General features: G+C 39.5%; 1 protein-coding gene across 3 annotated transcripts in view; it reads left to right on the top strand.

The window, feature by feature from the left end:
- Rxfp1 (relaxin family peptide receptor 1) overlaps positions 1 to 22,490 on the top strand; it is a 150,885-nt gene that overhangs the window by 126,405 nt on the left and 1,990 nt on the right. For all 3 annotated transcript variants that reach the window (XM_076574281.1, XM_015999595.3, XM_042279184.2), the window contains 5 exons: positions 1,059 to 1,130; positions 2,453 to 2,524; positions 6,582 to 6,811; positions 10,932 to 11,342; positions 20,722 to 20,940. In XM_076574281.1, coding sequence (XP_076430396.1) covers positions 1,059 to 1,130; positions 2,453 to 2,524; positions 6,582 to 6,811; positions 10,932 to 11,342; positions 20,722 to 20,940 — 1,004 coding nt within the window. The remainder of the gene's footprint in view (positions 1 to 1,058; positions 1,131 to 2,452; positions 2,525 to 6,581; positions 6,812 to 10,931; positions 11,343 to 20,721; positions 20,941 to 22,490) is intronic.

Genomic DNA, 22,490 nt, shown 5'->3' with positions numbered 1-22,490 from the left:
TAGTTTTCCCAGCACTATTTGTTGAAAAGATTGTCCTTTCCTTATTGAATGCCTGTGTCTAAAGTTATCTGATTATGTCTGAGTGGGGCTGTTCCGGGGCTCTATAGTTGATCCCTTTGGTCTACATAGCTGCAGATTATTGTGCAAACCCTAACTTTCTTGTTCTTCTTTCAAGATTGTTTTTACTATTTGTGTTCCTTTGATGTCTTACATGAGTTCATAAACTTTAATAGGGACTGTGTCTTCCAATGCCACAAACAAGACTATCTTTCCCTTCATTGGTATTGATCTGGTCCATCTTCTGCTGCTATAACAGCATACCACAGCCTGGCTCATTTTTAAGCAATATAATTTTGTGTGGCTCCTGTTCTTGAGGTTCAGAAGTTCAAAAGTCAAGGCCAAATCCAGTGAAGTTTAATGTCATCCTCAGCTATACCTTGTCTCTAATAAAAAAAATTAGCATTTTCTGATGAACACTAATTCTGAATGTGTTTTATATATCTGCTGGTCACTTGTGTGTCTTCTTTTGAGAAATGTCTGCTCAGATTCTTTGTCTATTTCTCAATCAGATTATTTGTCTTTTTACAGTTGCATCGAGCTCCTTATATCTTTGTAGATATTAATTCATCACCAGATATATGCTTCGCAGGGGTAGGGATCTGGGTTCAGTGGCAGAGTGTGTCCTTACCCTCCCAAGAGCAAAACAAAGAAGTGGAGGAAAGGAGAGAAGGCTTTGCAAATCGTTTCTTCCATGCTGAAGACTTCTTTTATGGTGTGAAAAAGCTTTTTAGTTTAATGTGGTCCTCTTTGTCTTTTGTTGCTTTACTGTCTGCATTTTGGAAGTCCCATCCAGGCTTTTCCTGTCTGAGCTTTGGAAGTCACTGTCAGGCCAATGTCATGGAAATCTTCCTCTATGGTCTCATGTCTTCCATTTGAATCTTCAATATACTTTGAGCTGTACTATTTTTTTTTTGTAAATGTTTCAAATCCATTCAAAGTCAACAAATAAATTCCCATGACCTAAGGACAATAACTTATTGCTGTCTTCTTTCAAACAGGAATATTTCCTATAATCCAATCCAGAAAATTCAAGTAAATCAATTTGATTATCTTAGCAAACTCAAGTCTCTGTAAGTATATTCATATACAATTTTGCTCCAATACTAACAACATGTGTGTTTTATGTCTTTTAATTATGTTTCATTTCCAGCTCCACAAAAATATGAGTCCTTGGTTGACTACAAACAGATAGTTATTACTTCTACCTCAAGTATTAATAAGCTAAAAATTAAATGATAATGAATCTCTACATCTCTCTCTCTCTCTGTCACCAGGATCTTATACTGAATTGTGCATTTACACTCTCTGAATGTATGGGGCATATTCATTGCTCCATTAATTCTTTTTTCTTTTGGGTGGGGCGGCTTCAAGACAGGGTTTCTCTGTGTGTAGCTCTGGCTGTCCCGAAACTCACTGTGTAGACCAGGCTGGCCTTGCACTCACAGAGATCCACCTGCCTCTGACTCCTGAGTGCTGGCATTAAAGGTGTGCACCACCACCACCACCACCACCACCACCCGGCGCTCCATTAATTCTCAGTAATTAAGATTTTCAATAGGCATAAGTCCCAGTTTGTGTCTCCGTTTCTGTAATAAAACACTCTTAAAAACAACTTGAGGAGAAAAGAGTTTATTTGGCTTATAGGTTACAGTTCATTGAAGAGAGCCAAGGCAGGAACTCAGGGCTTAAAGCAGAACCCATGGAGGAAGGCTGTGTGCTGGCTTGCTTCCCCTGGCTCTCTCTACAGGCTTTCTTAAACAGCCCAGAGCCACCTTCCTAGGGATGATACCGCCCACAGTGGGCTGGGCCCTCTTACATCAATCATTAATCATCTTAATGCAATCAAGAAAATGCAATATACACACTGGCCAAAATGATGGAGGCAATTTCATCAACTGAGGTTCCCTCTTCTGAAGTATGTAAAATTGAAAACCAAGATTAGCATCCTTACCCTAAAATGGAATTTTCTACACTTACATAAATCATGCCTCCCACAAGACAAAAAAGACAATTCTATTAATGTCTAAGAATTGTCTTTAAAAGATAAGCCTCAGTTAATCTTATTTAACTATTCTACAGTAAAATAGCACTTTATTAGAAAAAAAGTATGACTTCATTAAAATGTCTAGAATATAATGTGTATGCACTTACTCTATAATATTTATGGAATAGTTAGCATGAATTAGGCATTATATCATGAACTGTGAATATTTTAAAAACCAAGATATACATGTCTCTAAACTGAAGAAGTGTTTAGGTAGGCTGAGTCTGAGCATTCTATTTAAAATAATGTTAACTTAACCCATTTTACTACATTGTCCTTCACAAAAATAATTATTTTATTATGCTGCAGATAACATATGTTCTCTTGATCATTACTTGGTATTTTTAGCAGCCTAGAAGGAATTGAGATTACGAATATCCAACAAAGGATGTTTAGACCTCTCGTGAATCTCTCTCACATGTAAGTAGATGTTTTCTTGTTGTTCACCTTGATTTTAAGCTTTATGTCCCCACATGTATTATATGATAACACACCCATACTAAATGCAAATGAAAGATTAATAATTTCTACTAATTTACCTCTGTATGCTTAGTATTTGTGTCCCTCTTCCATGTTGCAATGTTAACCCCAGAGTGATGGTATTATTAAAACATAAAGCCTTGAAAAAGTGATTAGCTCCTGAGGGCAGAGCCTTCATGAACAGCATTAGTGTCTTTTTAAAACAAAACTGAAAACCAGGGGTGGTGGTGCATACCTTCAGTCCCAACGCTTGGGAGGCAGAGACAGGTGGATCTCTGAGTTTGGAGCCAGCCTGGTCTATATGGAGAGGTCTAACCTAGTCAGAGCTTCATAGTGAGACCCTGTCTTAAAATTAAAATGAATTTGAGAAAGACTGGAGCTAGTGAATCATAGCTCTGGGTTTGATGGATTCCCAGCAAGTGGCAGGAGGAAGGGAGAGGGGGAGGCATGCTGGAGAGATAGCTCAGTTGGGGAGAGTGTTGTGAAGGTGTGAGGATCTGAGTTCACCAGCACCTATGTACGCCTAGAACCATGTGAGCCTGTAACCAGAATATTTGAGGTGTCAGAGACGAAAGATCGCTGGGGCTTGCTAGGTGACCAGCCCAGCTCTGGTTTCAGTGAGAGGGTTTATCTCAAGGGAATAATGAGAGTAACAGAGGGAAACTTCCTAACTTCTCCTTAGGTCTCTACCATGAATGTACGCACAAAAGAAAGAGAAAATGAGAAAACTGAAAGTATCAAACTTTAGGAATGGAAAATGAGGAAGGAAGGAAGGAAGGAAGGAAGGAAGGAAGGAAGGAAGGAAGGAAGGAAGGAAGGAAGGAAGGAAGGAAGGAAGGATCTCTTCTGTGCTGTCCACCCTGTGATGTGGTGGTATTGTGTTCCCCAAAATATTGTGTACTCTAATAAATTTATCTGGGGTCAGAGAACAGACAGCCACTAGATACAAAGGCTAGAAAATGGTGGCACTCACACCTTTAATCCTAGCATTCCAGAGATAGAAATCCCTCTGGATCTCTGTGACTTCAAGGCCACATTGGAAATAGCCAAGCATGGTGACACACGCCTTTAATCCCAGAAAGCCAGCCTTTAATCCCAGGGAGTGGTGGTAGAAAGCAAAAAGATATATAAGGCGTGAGGACCAGAAACTAGAAGATTTTGGCTGGTTGAGCATTCAGGCTTTTGAGCAGTAATTCAGCTGAGACCCATTCCGGATGAGGACTCAGAGGCCTCCAGTCTGAGGAGACAAGACCAGCTGAGGATCCGACGAGGTGAGATAGCTGTGGCTTGTTCTGTCTCTCTGATCTACCAGCATGGACCCCAATAACTCGCCTCAGGTTTGATTTTATTAATAAGAACTTTTAAGATTCCAGCTACACTGTGAGGACACAGTAAGAATGTTTCAGGGAGCAGCATTTCACTAGATACCTAATCTGCTGGCTCCTTGACCCTGAACTCTCCAGTGTGGAGAACTGAGAAGTAAATTCTCATTGTTCAAGCTCCCAGGCTATAGGGTTTTCAGCAGGCTAAATAGTCTTGGACATCAGTAGTCAAAAATTAACTCTAAAAGTTTCGAATTAGATGGATGGATTTTAGTTTTCCACATTCTGATAAAATTTTATGAAAAAATTTTCAAGTACCAAAAAACACAAATGTGAGAGGGGTCTACTCAGTTTTTCAAGACACTCTCATCTCTGATATCATTCACAGATGCTGAGTTTACCTAACAAACTAGTAATGTGTACATTTTATATAAGTGTCGCGAGATGAAGAAATAAGAATGTATATAAGTAACATAAAGCAATTAAAAACAGGGCTGGGGAAATGGCTCAGCAGGTTAAAATGCCTGAGTTCAGATCCTTGGGACCCAAGTAAAAGAAAAAGTGGCATGTGTCTGTGACCTCAGCACTCCTCCAGTGAGCTAGGAGGCAGGGACAGGAGGATCCACCCTGAAGCCTGCAAGCCAGATAACCTGGAATATGAAATGCAGCAACAACCAACAAGACAGATTGTGCCTCAAAAGCAAGGTGGGAGGTCAGGACCAACAGCCGGAGCCATTCTCTCTCACCCCCACACACACATCAGGGCACACATGAGGTTTCACTTAGTCAGGTATAGACACACATCTCACACACCACACACATACACATATGTATAAATTTGTAGTAATTATTTATTTCTACTTTTTAAGTATTTCTACATATAATATATATGTAATATATAAAAACATATTTTTTAAATTAGAAATAAATAGTTGCTACAAATCAATGAAGGTAGGAGAACTCTTCTCCAGCGATAATTGTCCCTCACGTCAGAGTGTGTTGGAGCTAATGCATGGATGAAATGGTACTTTTGCAAATTCTATGCAGTGTGTCTCATTTTGCATTAATGATAAGCTTTATACATATTTTGAGTTGACGGTCATAGCAAGTTCTAGACTGCTCTTCACACTGTGGTAATTCTCAATGATTCAGAAATGCCTTGTCATCCACACTGTGACCTTTCTTGTACTATAAGTCTAGCACAGGCCACTGTTTCTGTTCCTATGATTTCTCAGAGACCAGGCTTTTATAAGCTCCTTGGCTTGCTCTCAACATGACAGTCTGACCATGAAAAACTGAGTATATTTGAAGAAACTGATGTAGCTCACAAAATCTAGAAATAACTAAAAGAAGAGCCTGAATTGGGCAGGTATTGTTGGAACAAGAGTTGAACAGTGCTCTCAGTCAAACCCAGCTGAAAGAAGCCATTCACATGCCATCAACAAGGCTCAGGGTTCCTTGTCTGCTATTTGCCTACCCTGGGCTAGGGGAGGGTCTCCACTATATGTCTACCATGAGTCCTGTGGCTGGAGGATGGCTTCCCTCAGGGGAAATCAAGACACTATTGCTAAAAGATGAGTCTATGCTAAGCAGCCAAACTAGCGAACAAGTATCTGCTGGAGTTCTGTTAATGAAAGCAGTTCACCCCCAGACACTTAAAACAAAAAGAAACGTCATGTCCTTCCTTATACTCTGCCCTGCCCCAGCACAGAGAAATGCAAACAACCAGGTGGACATATCAGCAACTGACCTTGCCTTTGGGAAGACACAAAATGACTGTCTGCCTTGTATCCTTTACTACTGTAACTTTTTATACTATAGAGATAATTTCTAATTTTTTTTTGCCACCATTCTTTGCCTGTGAGGCAGACTGACACAGTCTGAATTCTAATCTCTACTATTACTAGAAAATTTCCTACTAAATAATTTTCCTGCATTGAAGATTTATCTCCTGTTATGGTGATGCTAACACTGATCTCACGGAGTTCATTAGAGACTTTATTTCTGATGTCTGAAAAAAAATGCCCATAAGTGGTGCTGGTGTTGCTGCCAACAGAACAGGAATTCTTGGTTATCCAGGTGATGTCTTTATCCAAGTGGGTTTTTGTAGATGAAGTAACTTACTCAACATTTAATTCTTCATTGTGTTTCAGAATCTACTGTGAGTGATAGATATGCTTAGAAGTTACTGATCATAATGTAATATTATTATAACTTCTGTAACAGCAAAGTGATGGGTGCAGCAAGGAGAAAGCATTTAATTTTTCCCCTAAGAGCCAGGCAGTGGTGATAAGGCAAGCTATGGTTATAAGAGTTTTATAACCATGTGTTTATATGGACTGAATTCTGGGAACAGCCACTGAAACCTTCTTTGGATAAATTCCTTCTCGTGTTCACAAGCCAGCCAACTATGCAAATTCTAAGACATGTCTAACATGCATTCATTACACTTGCTTCAAGTTCTTATCCACACATCCTTTTGCTGTAAAGTTATGTGGGTAAGAATTAATTTTTGAACTTCAGAACCATGAAGGATCAGTAAGAAATGTTTTCTATTCCACCAAGTCTTATATGAACACATATATTCTACTGAGAAAATGTCGAAAACAAATAGCGATGATGTTTAAGTTAATGTTAAGCATGTGCTATAATTGTGCCTTCTCTCTGTACACCAGCTATTTTAAGAAATTTCAGTACTGTGGCTATGCCCCGCATGTGCGCAGCTGCAAGCCCAACACGGATGGGATTTCCTCCCTTGAGAACCTCTTGGCAAGCATCATTCAGAGAGTCTTTGTCTGGGTTGTGTCTGCAGTTACCTGCTTTGGAAACATTTTTGTCATTTGTATGCGACCATACATCAGGTCTGAGAACAAGCTGCATGCCATGTCCATCATTTCTCTCTGCTGTGAGTATTTCCTGGTTAAAGAGGAACTAGGTGTGAAGTGTGCAAAAATGTTGTTGCCGCTAGAAAATAAATTCTGTGGGGCTGAAGAGATGGCTTGGTGGTGAAGAGCATATCGTGCTTTTCTAGAAGACCCAAGTTGGGTTCCCAGCACCCACATGTAGTGGGTTACAACAGCTTGTAATTTTAGCTCCAGGGACTTCAACACCTCTGGCCTCCAAAGGTGGGTGCGAGCATGTGCACATACCCACATACATACACAGATGTACACAGGCACAATAAAAATAAGACTAAAATCTTTTGAGAGAGAGAGAGAGAGAAAGAGAGAGAGAGAGAGAGAAAGAGAGAGAGAGAGAGAGAGAGAGAGAGAGAGAGAGAGAGAGAGAGAGAGAGAGAGAGAGAGAGAGAGAGGCTAAAGAGGCTGGAGAGATGAATCAGTAGTTAAGAGCATACATTGTTCTCACAAAGGACCCAGGTTCAGTTCCCAGCACCCACATGGTAGTTTACAACTATCCATAACCCCACTTGCAGAGAATCCTCTTCTGACCTCTGTTGGCACCAGGCACCCACGTGATACACATTCTTACCTGCAAGAAAACAAGGCTATACTCATAAAATAAATAAATGTTTAAAAATTTTTCAGAGAGAAAATAAGTTTTATGAGTGTTAGAATTATGAAATTAAAAACCTTCCTTCTTTTTGATTATATGGTATTTCTGCATTTTTTTTTTTTTTTTTGGTTTTTTGAGACAGGGTTTCTCTATGTAGCTTTGCACCTTTCCTGGAACTCACTTGGTAGCCCAGGCTGGCCTCGAACTCACAGAGATCCACCTGGCTCTGCCTCCCGAGTGCTGGGAATAAAGGCGTGTGCCACCACCGCCCGGCAATATTTCTGCATTTTCTACAATAAAAAATAGATCACTTTAGTCATAAGAAAGTTAGTTTTTAAACTAAGAAAGCTTAGGGGCCAGAAAAATGACTTAGCAGTTAAGAGTGGTTTTTGGGGGGTTTTTTGTTTTTGTTTTTGTTTGTTTGTTTGTTGTTGAGGTTTTGTTTTGTTTTGTTTTGTTGTTTTTTGGGTTTTTTTTCCGAGACAGGGTTTCTCTGTGTAGCTTTGCGCCTTTCCTGGGACTCACTTGGTAGCCCAGGCTGGCCTGGAACTCACAGAGATTCACCTGGCGCTGCCTCCCAAGTTCTGGGATTAAAGGCATGTGCCACCACCACCCGGTTTGAGTGGTTATTTTATAACTGCTTGTAATTCTAGTTCTATGGGATCCCATGTTTTCATTCAGCCTCCACATATAAGGACACACACACACACACACACACACACACACACACACACACTAGAATAAATAAATCTTTTTTTAAAAAAAGTCTAAACTGAACAAATGAAACTGTCAACTTCCCCTTCTGAATCAACTAAGCAAGGCGCCTATGAACTCAGAGACAGAAGCAGCAAGCACAGAGCCTGCATGGGTCTACACCAGGTCCTCTACCTATGTATTAGAGCTTAGCTTAGCATTTTTATGAGACTCCTGACTGTGAAACAAGTGGGTCTCTGACTCTTGTGCCTGCTCTTGGAACTCTTTTCCTCCTGTCGGGTTGCCATGTCCAACTCAATATGATAGTTTGTTGTTTTGTTTTGCTGATTTTTCAAGGCACAGTTTCTCTGTGTGTAACCCTGGCTGTCTTGAAACTTGCTCTGTAGACCAGGCTGGCCTCAAACCCAGAGATCCACCTGCCTATGCCTCCCAAGTGCTGGGATTAAAGACCTGTGCCACCATCACCTGCCTGCTTGATATGATAGTTTTTGCTTCATCTTATTGTACTTTATTTGGTCATGTCTGGTTGTTATCTCTTAGAAGCCTGTTCTTTCCTAATGAGAGACAGAAAGGGAGTGGATCCAGAGGGGAGAAGAGGTGAGAAGGAACTGGGAGGAGTAGAGGGGGGGGAACTATAATCAGCATGTATTGTATGAGAAAAGAATCTATTTTCAATAAAAGAAAAAAGAAACTGTCACCTTTCATGGTCACATTTTCATACTCAGAGCTGCATTTGTTGCTTGGTTTGCATATTTAGTTAATAAACACTGATTTTACCACTCATCATGTTTCTGGTCTCTGAGCTACTAGAATATTTTTCACTCGAAGCTTAAAATATATGAATAGGGAAATGTTTCCAGGTAGTATTAATTTTTTTAAGTTTTCAAAATGTGGTTGTAAATTATGTAAATGAGGATTACAAAGAAAAATTTTTTTTAAAAATTGGACTTCAGGATGTCCCAAAGCCGAGTATGTATTTGTAGCCCCTCAACCAAGCATAGCAGCCCCCCACACAATGTCCACCATTGCATGAGTGGCCACATTGACTATTCCAGACACTGTTCAAAGCCTGAGTCTAATTTGTTTTCATTGCAAGCTTTGCTATGTGAGAAACAGAACTCAACAAAATGTTTACAACTTTGTACAGTTAGCTAAAAAATTCTGAGTCAAGTTCAATTTCCCTACTTAAGGTGAGAGAATAACTACATTGTTTAAAAATTAGGGTCAATGCTCATGAGAGAAAAATTAGTATACTCCAATGACATCTCACTGGGTATATTAACCACATTTCAGGTTAATTTGCAGGAGTAGTTGGCAAACACAAAGCAAACTCAATGGTCTTCTGTAGACCTTTGTCCCATATTGCTTTGTTTTGGCATTTTTTTTGTCTTATTGTTCTTTTGTTCATATATTTTGGGTTGTTTTGAGGTTTTTTGTGTGTTTCTTGTGGTTTTGTTTCTTTAAAACAATTTTTTAAAAGGGTGTGGAGTTGGGAGGGAGGGGAGTTAGGATCTGAGAGCAGTTGGGGGAAGGGAAAACATGACTAGAATTTATTACATGAAAAAATTTTTCAATTAAAAAAAGCATTTCAAAAAAATTAGAATCAGCTTTATGATTTCTACAAGATGTGATTTTAAGGACTTAGAATAAATATTTAAACAATCAAAAAAATCTCAATTTTTGCTTGAAAAGGAAATAATGTCAGAACACATGATATATATTTATGAAAATGTCATAATGACCAAAATACCTTGAAATTACCAAAGAATTAATTAAAACGTTAGTATAAGAAAATACATAATGAAAAAATCATCATTTTATGTAATAAATACACACTAATTAAAAGAACATTTAAAAGGCAAAAATGCTAAGAAGTGTACACACTGAGTGCTAATTAATTTTGAACAGAAGAATCTCAAAAGAGACAGAAAAGTATATATGGAAGAGAGAGTCAAGAACAAGCATACTGCTTAGGTGAGCTCAGGTCACCAGCCCTCCTAAATTGTGCTGGCTGCAAAGCTATTCATAATTATGCGTATTTCCTAAGTCTGTAGACTTCAAAACTCACAGCCATTTTTCTATCAACAAAACTTCTGGATTAGTGTCTCCAAGTTTTGGGTGGTACTCTTAGCTTGCTGAGCAGGGAGAACTTCAGTGAGAGAGCTGAACCAAATAATGTCCCCCTCATCTAAGCCCCTGAATGTACAGCGTAACAGACTTGATTTTATTTTGGTTTGATTTATACTGCCAAGTGATGGGGCTAGGTGAGACCAAAACAAAGAGAATCTCCAGTCTCACAGACTGACACTGTAAGGAAGACGGAGAGATGGTTATACAATTCACTACAGTCTCCTCTTTTTAATGTTTTCTGTTTTATTTTAATTTTTAAGTATGTGGATGTGTGTTCATGCATATGTGTGAGTTTCCAAGGAGGCCAGAGGCATCTGATTCCCTGGAGTTGGGTTGCAGGTAGCTGTAAATTCATTGACATGTGTGCTGGGAGTCAAACTCAGGTCATCTGCAAGAGCAGTACCCGGCCTGACTGTGGTTACAAAGAGACTGGATTAGTGGGTCCTCATGCAAGGGAGGGATTTGCTTTGTGCTGGCGGTGGAAGCCAGGGTTTCATTCATGCTAAGCAAGCACTCTGCTGCCAAGCTACATAACCAACCTATGAATTCTTAAGAGAATAAAATATGTCCCCTCTTAATATAGAAGAAATTGGGTCATTTAAACTGTTTCATGTGAAGATGAGCATACTTTGTGTTTCTCTGAACCTGTAAACTTTGGACTCTTGTAGGTGCTGACTGCCTGATGGGAGTATATTTATTTGTGATCGGGGCCTTTGACCTCAAGTTTCGGGGAGAGTACAACAAACACGCACAGCCATGGATGGAGAGTGTTCATTGTCAGCTGACTGGGTCTTTGGCCATTCTGTCCACAGAAGTATCCGTTTTACTTCTAACATTCCTAACGTTGGAGAAATACATCTGCATTGTGTATCCTTTTCGGTGTTTAAGACCTCGAAAAGGCAGGACAATCACCGTTCTGATTTTCATTTGGATTATTGGATTCATAGTGGCTTTTGCTCCACTCAGCAATAAGGAATTTTTTAAAGACTATTATGGCACCAATGGAGTGTGCTTTCCTCTTCATTCAGAAGATTCGGGAAGTACTGGAGCCCAGATTTATTCCGTGGTGATTTTTCTTGGTAAGAAACCATACATTGCCAACCTTTGTATATTCCAACTCTTGCCAGAGTCAGTCACAGTAGGAAACTCATTTATGCCTTCTATTGTTTATAAACTTTTGTCCTTCTAACCTGTGGCTGTAGGGATGAATGTAATCAGAATACTCAAGGAGAATTCTTTTCCCTCAAATGACATTTTTGTCATATAAATTCCAATCTGATGCATTCTTTAAAGGACAGCAAATGATTATATTTCACATACTTACCCCAATAATATAAACATAAAGATATTTGCTATTGTTTCTATTCCTGTGTACAGGCATACATAACTTCGGCTTCAGCATATATGTGAAACTATTCTAAAGCAAAAAAATGAAAATATTCTCAAACTTCAGCACCAGGTTTTTAGAATATGAGAAGATATCATTAATATTAGAGAGCAAATGATCCAATGTACTTGTCAAATTTATTTAATATGCTAAATTAAAATTAAACATGTCATTTTCTGTTACTTCAACAGTATCTCTGAGTCAGAAGAATTGATGACTTCTGTGTACTCTAGTAATTCTGAAAAGCAGAAACGTAAGAAAAAAAAGACTGTATTAAAAGTTAGGCATAAAGGTATACATTTGGGTTTTTGTTGGTGGTGGTATCTTTTATTTTTTATTGAAAACAGATATTTTATATCATATATTCTGATCTGGTATCCTTCCTCCAGCTTCTCTTCCCTCCCTACCTACACAAACCCCAACCCTTTCTTGCTCTTTCCTTAGAAAACAGATATTAAATACTAATAATAATAACACTGAATAAAAACAAACCGGAATAGGAGAAATAAGTGAAGAGGAAAAAAAGCCAAAGAAAATGTACACACGCCTTTAATCCCAGCACTCAGGAGGAGGAGGCATGTGGATCTCTGAGTTCAGGCCTAGGCTACAGAGCGAGTTCCAGGACAGCCAGAATACAATGGAAAACCCTGTCTTGAAAACACACCAGAAAAAAGAAAGAAAGGAAGGAAGGAAGGAAAGAAGGAAGGAAGGAAGGAAGGAAGGAAGGAAGGAAGGAAGGAAGGAAGGAAAGAAAGAAAGAAAGAAAGAAAGAAAGAAAGAGAGAGAGAAAGAGAGAAAGAGAGAAAGAGAGAAAGAGAGAAAGAGAGAAAGAGAGAAAGAGAGAAAGAGAGAAAGAAAGAAAAGTAAAATGTACAAGAATCACCTACAGATGTAGGGACACCCATATTCACACACAGAGAAATCCCATAAAAACACAAATCTAGAAACCATAATATACATAAGCAAAAGACCTATAAGATGAAAAATAAAAAAGCCCAGATAAAGTATTGTGAGACAAAAATAAAATAATAAAAAATAAAAACTCCAAAAGATACCATTAAGTTCATTTTGTATTGGCCATCTACTGCTGGACATGGAGCTTGGCCTTAAGTATGGTTTGTAACCTCAGTGAGACTTTGTTGGAAAAAATTAATTTTTTCTTTGAGAGCGGTTATCATTAGCTTCTGGGTTAGGGATGGGGGCTTGTGTCTACTTCCCCTCTCAGCACTAGGACCCCATCTGACTTACACCAGTATGGGCCCTGTACATGCACGCTGTCACAATCTCTGTGAGTTCATACGTATGCAGCCCTGTTGTGTCTAGAAGGCCTTGTTTCCTTGGGTGTCTTCCATCCCCACTGGCTATTACAATCTTCCCACCTCCACTTCCACAGTTTCCTGTGCCCCAAGGAAATAAATTTGATGGAGACATGCATTAGACCTGAGTGTTCACAGGTCTCTCACTCTCTGCACATTGTCCACTTGTGAGTCTCTGTATTTGCTCCCATCTACTGCAAGAAGCAGCTTCCCTGATGATGGCTGAGCAAGACGCTGGTCTATGACTATGATAGAATGTCATTGGAAGACGTTTGATTGCTACATTTTTTAATAGCAGTATTTGGTTTTCCCGTAAGTCTCTGGCCTGTGTGGTCTCAGGTCCTTGGCCACCCGAGCAGTGTTGGGCGTGGGTTCCATCTCACAGAGTTGGCCTCTTATCGTATAGTTATTGGTCACTCTCGTAATGTTTGCGCCACTATTGCCCCGGAGTATCTTGCAGGCAGGTCACCATTGTAGGTCGTAAGGTTTGTAGCTTGATTGGTGTTTACCTTTCTCCTCTGCTAGTGTGCTGAGTGACTTCCGGTACCACAAGCACTAGCCAGTAGGAGGTGACGGCTCTAGGTAGGCACCACCAGCATGATTTCTCTGTGTTCAAGGAGATATGTAAGTGTAGTCTTCAGTGACAGGGCCTTCCCATCAGTTTAGGGAGAGCCACCAGGAGCCTTGGCAATCTCCTGGGTTGTTCCGGCTTTCCATGGAGCTCCTTTGACCAACAACTCAACTAGATGTATCCCATTCTTGGCACTGGAGGTTTCATTTGGTAGTGAGAGATGTCCAGTTGGGGTTTTCTCTCCCCCATTTTTTGGTGAGTCCATTTAGATTTCTTTCATAATATGTATGTATTTTTTAAATCTTCTACTGTAGTGGGTTTTCCATATGACCCACAACTGGCCCTTAGTTTTAGGTGTCCCTCCATGTATTCTCTCCCTTACCCACTTTCCTCTCTGCTCCTCCCCCATTGGATCCTCCCATTCTTTTTCCCACCCACACCTGTCAATCCGTAACTATCTACTTCCCCTTCATAGGGAGATTCTCCCCGTCCCTCCAGTATCTTACTCTATAGAAACCCTCTGTGCTTATATAGGCTGTAGCCTGCTGATCAAGGACTTAACAGCTAACATCCCATATAAGTGAATACCATATTCATCTTTCTGTCTGGGATACCTCACTCAGAATGATTTTTTTTTTCTAGCTCCATTCATTTACTTGTGGATTTCATGACCTTGTGGAAGTTTTTTAATGGCTCCATAATATTCTATTGTATAAATGTATCACATGGTCTTTATGCACTCATCTGTTGGTGGACATTTAGGCTGTTTCCAATTTCTGGCTTTTATAAGTACAGTGGCACTAAACATGACTGAGAAAGTGTCTCTGTGGTGGTAGAGTCCTTTGGTGTAGCTGGATCTTGAGACAGGTCTATTCATAGCATCCTGAGGGACGGCCATACCAATATCCATGGTGGCTGTACAAGTTTGCACTTCCACCAGCAGTCGATAAAATTTCCTCTTATCCCACATCCTTGCCAGCATGAGTTATCATTTGTTTTGTTGATCTTGGCTATTCCAACTGGTATAAGATGAAATTCGAAAGGAGTTTTGATTTGCATTTCCCTGATGACTAAGGATGGTGAACATTCCTCTAAATGTTTCTGAACCATTTGTGTTTCCTCTTTTGAGAATTGTCTTTATAGATCTGTACCCCACTTTTAATTGGGTTATTTTCTTGATGTCCGGTTTTTTTTTTCTTTTTTCTTTTTCTTTTTTTTTTTTTTTTTTTTTTTTTTTCGAGATAGGGTTTCTCTGTGTAGCTTTGCGCCTTTCCTGGAACTCGCTTTGGAGACCAGGCTGGCCTCGAACTCACAGAGATCCGCCTGCCTCTGCCTCCCGAGTGCTGGGATTAAAGGCGTGCGCCACCACCGCCCGGCCCAGTTTTTTTTTTTCTTCTTCTTTTTAGTTCTTTATATATTTTAGATATTGGATGTGTCATTGATCAAAATCTTTTCCTGTTCTGTGGCCTGCTGCTTTGTCTGAATGATGGTGTCCTTTTCCATACAGAAGCTTGTCAGTTTCATGAGGCCCCATTTATTAATTGTTGTTTAAGGTGTCTATGCAGAAAGTCTCTTCCTATGACAAAGACTATTTCCCACTTTCTCTTCTATCAGATTCAGGATATTTGGCCTTATGTTGAGATCTTTGATCCACTGAACTTGAGTTTTATGCAAGGTAATAAATACAGATCTATTTGAAGTCTTCTACATGCAGTCATCCAGTTTGGCCAGCACCATTTGTTGAAGATGCTCTCTTTCTTCCAATGTGTATTTCTGACTTCTTTGTCAAAAATCAGGAATCCATGGGTGTGTAGAATTATGTCTGGGCTTAAATTTGATTCCATTGATCTACATATCTGTTTTTATGCCAACACTATACTGTTTTTATTACTATAGCTCTGTAGTAATATTTCTATTACTCAATTAATTACTCAAGTAGGATCTCAATTTGAGATCAGGGATGATGATACCTCCATCAGTTCTCTTATCATTCAAGATTGTTTTAGGTGTCTGGGATTTTCTGTGTTTCCATATGAAGCTGAAAACAGTCCTTTCAATTTCTATGAAGAATACTGTTGTAATTTTGATGGGGATTGCATTGAATCTATAGATTTCTTTAGGTAGGATGGCCATTTTCACTATATTAATCCTACCAGTCAATGAGCATGTGCAATCTTTACATTGTTTGATATCTTCAATTTCTTTCTTCAATGTCTTAAAATTTTTATTATAAAAGTCTTTCACTTGCTTCATTAGAGTTACTCTAAGATATTTTATTTTGAGACTGTTGTGAAAGGTGTTGTTCCACTGATTTCTTTCCCAGTTCGTTTGTCATTTGTGTACAGGGAGACTACTGATGTTTGTGAGTTGTTTGTATCCTGCTACATTACTGAAAGTGTTTATCAGCTACAAAAGATTCCTGATGGAGCCTTTGGTTCATTTATGTATACAATCATATCATCTGCAAATAAAGAAAGTGTTTATCAGCTACAAAAGATTCCTGATGGGAGTCTTCGGTTAGTTTATGTATACAATCATATCATCTTGACTTCCTCCTTTCCTATTTGTATTCCCTTGATCTCCTTTGGTTATTTTACTGTTTTAGCTAAGACTTCAAGTACTATATTGAATGAGTATGGAGAGAGAAGAGTGGACTTGTTCCTGTCTTCTTCCTGATTGTAGTGGAAATGCTTTCAGTTTCTCTCTATTTAGGCTGATGTTGGCTGTGGGCTTGCTGTAAATTGCCTTTATTATGCTGAGGTATGTCCCTTGTATTCCTAGTCTCTCCAGGACTTTTACCTTAAAGGTGTGCTGGATTTTGTAAAAGGTCTTTTCTGTATCTAATGAGGTAATCATGTAGACTTTGTCTTTCAGTCTGTTTATATAGTAGATTCCATTAATTTATTTACATATGTTGAACCATTCCTGAATATCCTGAATGAAGCCTACTTGATCATGGTGGACAATCTTTCTGATATGCTCTTGAATTCAGTTTGCAGATATTTTTGAGAATTTTTGCATCTATGCCAAAGGAAAACTCGTCTGTAATTCTCTTTCTTTGTGTGGTTTAGGTACATGGGTGACTGTGGCCTTGTAAGAAAAATTAAGCCATGTTCCTTCGGTTTCTATTTTGCAGAGTAGTTTGAGGAGTATTCGTGTTAATTCTTCATTTAAAATTTGGTAGAATTCTGTGCTGAATCCATCTGGCCCTGAGGTTACTTTGCTTGGGAGACTTGGTTATCACTTCTATCACACTAGGGGTTGTAGGTCTGTTTAAATTGTTTCTCTAATCTTTATATAATTTTGGTAGGTGAAATGTATCAAGACATTTATCCATTTCTTTTAGATTTTTCCATTTAGTGGAGTTACAGGTTTTAAAGTGTATTGTTAACGATTCTCTATTTCCTCAATGTCTGCTTTATGCCTCCCTTTTAGTTTCTGATTTCATTACTTTGAATCTTCTTTCTCCACCTTTTAGTTAATTTGGCTAAGAGTTTATCAACCTTATTAACTTTCTTTCTTTAATATTTTTTTCAGGGGTGCAGATTCAAGACAGGGTTTCTCTGTGTAGCTCTGGCTGTCCTAGAACTCACTCTGTAGACCAGACTGGCCTTGAACTCAGAGATCAGTGTGGTATGGCCCTTTTCTAAAAAACAAAAACAAGTGAACAAACAAAAAAACCTCTTCATTTTATTGATTCTTTGTATTGTTTTTGTTGTTATTTTTATTTTTATGGATTTCAGCCCTGAGTTTGATTATCTTGCCCTCTACTCCTTTTGGGTGTGATTTCTTCTTTTTGCTCTGGCTTTCAGGTGTGCCATAAAGTTCATAATATGAGGTCTCTCCGATTTTTTTATGTAGGTACTTAGTGCTATGAACTTGCCTTTTATATTTGCCTTCATTGTGTCCCATAGGTTTGGATATGTTGTATTTTTATTTTCATTCAATTCTAGAAAGTTTTTAATTTCTTTCTTCTGTATGGATCCATTTTTCATTCAGGGGTGAGTTGTTCAGCTTCCATGAGTTTGTAAGTTTTCTCTTATTTTTGTTGTTCTATCAAGAATTTGTCCAGCTTTAATCGGTGGTGTCAGATAGGATGCAGGGTGTCATTTCTATTTTCTTTCATCTTTTGAGATTTGCTTGTTTCTAAGCATGTGGTCAATTTGGGAGAAAGTTTCATGAGCTGCTGAGAAGAAGGATTATTCTTTCGTGTTTGGGTAAAGTGTTCTGTAAATATATGCTAGGTCCATTTGATTTATGACATAATTTAGCCCTAGCATTTCTCTGTTTAGTTTTTGTCTGGATGGCCTATCTGTTGGGGAGAGTGGGGTACCTATATCACCCACTAGCACTGTATAAAGGTCAATACATGATATTAGTTGTAATAGTGATTTCTTTCATGAACTTTTTTATGCATAGATGTTTAGAATGGCAATATCCTCTTGGTGGGTTTTTCCCTTTGATGAGAATATAATGTCCGTCTCTAGCTCTTCTGATTAGCTTTGGTTTGAAGTCTATTTTGTCAGATATAAAAAATGGCTATACCAGCTTGATTCTTGGGTCTGTTTGCTTGGAATATATTTTTCCATCCTTTACCTTAAGATGATATCTATCCTTGATGTTAAGGTATGTTTCTTGGATGCAGCAGAACAATGGATCCTGTTTTTTAATCCAGTTAGTCTGCATCTTTTTTTCTTTTTTTTTCAGAACTGAACCCATGGCCTTGTGCTTGCTAGGCAAGTGCTCTGCCACTGAGCTAAATCCCCAACCAGTCTGCATCTTTTTATTAGGATAATTGAGACCATTGATGTTGAAAGTTGTCAATGAGCAGTGTTTGTTCATTCCTGCTATTTTGTTGTGGTGGTGTGGGTTTTTTCCCCTCCTTTGATTTGCTGGTCTGGAATCATTTGTTCCTTATGTTTTCTTAGGAGTGGTTAAACTCTTCAGTTGACCTTTTCCTTCTAGTGCCTTCTCTAGAGGTGAATTTGTGGATAAATAAATTTGGTTTTATTGTGGAGTGTTTTTCTTCATTCACTGAATGAAGAAATTTTTTGCTGGGTATAATAATCTGAGATGGCATCTGTGGTCATCTATTGAGTTTGTAAAACATCCATCTATGCCCTTCTGGCTTCTAGAGTCTCCACTGAGAGAAATCAGGAGTTATTCTAAAAGTCTGTCTTTATATGTTACTTGGCCTTTTTTCTTCCTCCCAGCTTTTAATATTCTTTCTTTGTTCTGCTTAGTGTTTTGATTATGTGTAGTAGGGACTTTTTTTTCTGGTTCAGTTGGTCCAGTCTATTTGGTGTTCTGTATACTTCTTGTACCTTGATAGGCCCTTCCTTCTTAAGGCTATGGAAATTTCCTTCTATGATTTTGTTGAAGACATTTTCTGAGCCTTTGAGGTAGGTTGCTTCTCCTTCCTCTATTCCTATCATTCATAGATTTGCTCTTTTCATAGTGGACCAGATATCCTGGATGTTTTGTGACTGAATTTTTTCTTTTTTTTTTTTTTTTTTTTTTTTTTTTTTTTTTTTTTTTTTTGGTTTTTCGAGACAGGGTTTCTCTGTGTAGCTTTGCGCCTCTCCTGGAACTCACTTGGTAGACCAGGCTGGCCTCGAACTCACAGAGATCCGCCTGCCTCTGCCTCCCGAGTGCTGGGATTAAAGGCGTGCGCCACCACCGCCCGGCGTCGCCACCACCGCCCTGCTCTTTTTTTTTTTTAAGATTTATTTATTTATTATGTATACAGAGGAGGGCACCAGATCTCATTACAGATGGTTGTGAGCCACCATGTGGTTGCTGGGAATTGAACTCAGGACCTCTGGAAGAGCAGTCAGTGCTCTTAACCTCTGAGCCATCTCTCCAGCCCCCTGTGACTGAATTTTTTAGATTCAATATTTTCTTTGACTGGGGCATTCATTTCTTTTACCCTGTCTTCAACGCCCTAAATTTCCTCTTCCATCTCTTGTACTCTGTTGGGGAGGTTTGCTCCTGAGATTTTTGTTTGACTTCCTAAATTTTTAATTTCCAGTTTTCCCTCAGTTGACTTTTCTTTAGTGATTCTATTTCTACTTTCATGTCTAGAACCATTTTCATCACTTCATTCCATTGTTTACTTATGCTTTCACAGACTTCATTAGTAAATTTATTCATACCCTCTTTAAGGTACTTGAGCATATTCATAACATCTATTTTGAAATCCTTGTTTTGTGCTGAAGCTATATGGCTTTTTCGGGGACTACTGGAGTAGGGTTACTGGGTTCTGCTGGAAACATATTGTCTTGGCTATTAATGATTGTGTATGTTTTTTTACTGGCATCCAGGCACCTAGGTTTGGGATGATTATGATTCTAGATGTTGATATCAGGTCTTGTCTTTAATGGGTGAGTGTTCCAGTCCTTGGTTTCTATTGCCCTCTCTGGGTCTTAGGAGAGTATGGAGGCTGTGGGTTACCTGGTAGGGAGTGCTTTTGAGTCCCTTCCAGGTGTGGTCACAGGGAGTCCCAGGTTGAATGTATTTCTAGGTATTGGGAGTTGACATGAAGAAATGGGAACAGGCTGAAAGGGAGGTGGGACTGAAAGGGTCTGCAAGAGGGAGGAAAGCTGGGTCTGCTGCAAGGTTTGATGGAGTTTCCAGAGAGTGGAATCAGAGAGGAAGGACAGGCCCTTGCAGGGTCTGCTGCAGAGCTGAAGATGAGACTGGGGAATGGGAATTGAAGGACAGGAAGGAGAGTGAAGATTGCCTACTTGACTCTCAGTGGTCAGCATGTTCCCAGGTAGAGAGTGCCTCCAGGCATTGATGGCTGACACAATGGGATGGGGTGAGGGAGGAAGGCTGGGTCCAGAGGTTCAGCAGGGTCCCTGGGGAATGGAGGCAGACCTGTGAGTGGCCTGCAAGAGTGATAGGGATGAGACCATGAAACTGGAACTGGAAGTCAGGAAGATCTGGTACACATTTGTAATCTGAGACAGGAGGACTGTAAGTTGGTGTCCAGCCTAGGCTACCTAGTCAAGTTGAAGGCTAGTTTGAACTTCCCAGTAAGGCCCTGTCACAATGTGAATAAATAAATAAGTACCACTTTATGGGCTCTGTGGTCTTTAATAGTAAGGTCTAGGGCATGTTTTATCTCTTTTTCCTAAAAGAATGCTAACATATACTAACAATGTTCTTCACGGTCTAAACAGGCATTAACCTGGTAGCGTTCATCATCATTGTGTTCTCCTACGGAAGCATGTTTTACAGTGTTCATCAGAGCACCATAACAGCGACTGAAATACAGAAGCAGGTGAAGAGGGAGATGGTCCTTGCCAAACGCTTCTTCTTCATCGTGTTTACTGATGCATTATGCTGGATTCCCATTTTCATTCTGAAATTTCTTTCACTGCTTCAGGTGGAAATACCAGGTACATGCTTTTCCTAGAAAGAAGAGATCTGTGCAGTGTTATTTTAAGAAAGACAACTTACACTCTTAACACTAACTCGTTTCAAGAACTATTAGTCAGAGTAATGTGGGCTCTGGTTCCATCATCAAGGAAATGCTTCCTGATAGGAACTGTTCGGTTCTTTCCATAAATGCTAAGTGCCACAAAAAGCAAAGAACAATGACCAAAATAAATGATAGGCAGTGCTGAAATTGGTTGCCTGCTTAAGAGGACCAGGAAGAAAAACAAGCTGAAGTAGTTGCCAAATCATGAGTTCATTGTTTTTGGAACGTAAGAAATGTTCCTCCCTACAATACATATGATAGAGACCACTGCACCAGAGCGTGACATAATAGAAAACAACACAGGGTTTTGAAATAATGCCCACCGCATGCATCACAGTGGCTGTTACGTGGAGAGAAAATATGAATATGAACACGTTGGTAAGGTGGAGAAATTTGACACTGTGCACTGATAGCAAGATTTGAACACAGTGTAGCTCCTGTGGGAAAGTGTGTCAGCAACTGCAAAACATAGACTTGCCATACAATCCAGCCATTCTGCTTCTGGATAAACGTCCAAGAGAACTGAAAGCCAACACTAAAGCAGATATCTGCACACCCGTGTTCGCAGAAACATTAGTCACAACAGCCAAAGGCAGCCGCAGCAGAGTGTCCACAGATACATGGGTGCCTCAGAAGTACACATGGATCATTACTCAGGTTTATAGAGAAAGGAAGTTTTCAACATTTTTTTCATTTATTTATTTCGTGTGTGTGTGTGTGTGTGTGTGTGTGTGTGTGTGTGTGTGTGTGTGTGTGTGTGTGTGTTTGCATACGTACACACACACACCTGTATTATGGCACACATGTGGAAGTCAGGAGACAACCTGCTGGAGTCAACTCTCCCCTTTCACCGAGAGTATCCTGGGCATCAGACTCAGGTTGCCAGGCTTGGTGGTAAGAACCTTGACTCACTGAGCCTTCTCACCATCCCTTAGAAGGAAATTCCGGCACGTGCTGCTTTTTACATGAGTCTTGAAGGTGTTGTGTTGAGTCAATAGCCCTGACACAAAAGGTGGGTGTGTTTTATGATCCATCTTACACAAGATTCCGGGAATCGCCAAATTCATAGACAGAACATAGGGGCTGGGAAGGGGAGAAGGGGAGGATGGGAGGTATGACGGGAAGATGAGAACACTTTGGGACTGGCAGTGGTGAGGGATGCTCAACAATGTAGATGGACTCAGTGCCACAGAACTGTACATGTGAAAAAAGGTTAAAGTGCAAATTTTATGTCATGCATATTTTATCACAAAAAATATGCAAGTATCCCCTGCTGACTGCATAGGTAGTGCAGTGTATAATCACATTTTTACATTTATATATGCACAAGTTAGTTTTATTTGATCCCACAGGTGATGATAACAGAATCTGACAAGTTAGAAGAATAAGAGAGAGAATAGCATCAATTACATCAGACCAAAAATCTGAGTATTTGGTAGTTCCATGCAAAGCTGATTCTTAAGATAA

This window comes from Peromyscus maniculatus, chromosome 6, assembly GCF_049852395.1.
Source record: "Peromyscus maniculatus bairdii isolate BWxNUB_F1_BW_parent chromosome 6, HU_Pman_BW_mat_3.1, whole genome shotgun sequence".
NCBI lineage: Eukaryota > Metazoa > Chordata > Mammalia > Rodentia > Cricetidae > Peromyscus > Peromyscus maniculatus.
Note: the sequence above shows the minus strand (reverse complement) of the source record. Positions and strands in the feature narration are given on the sequence as shown.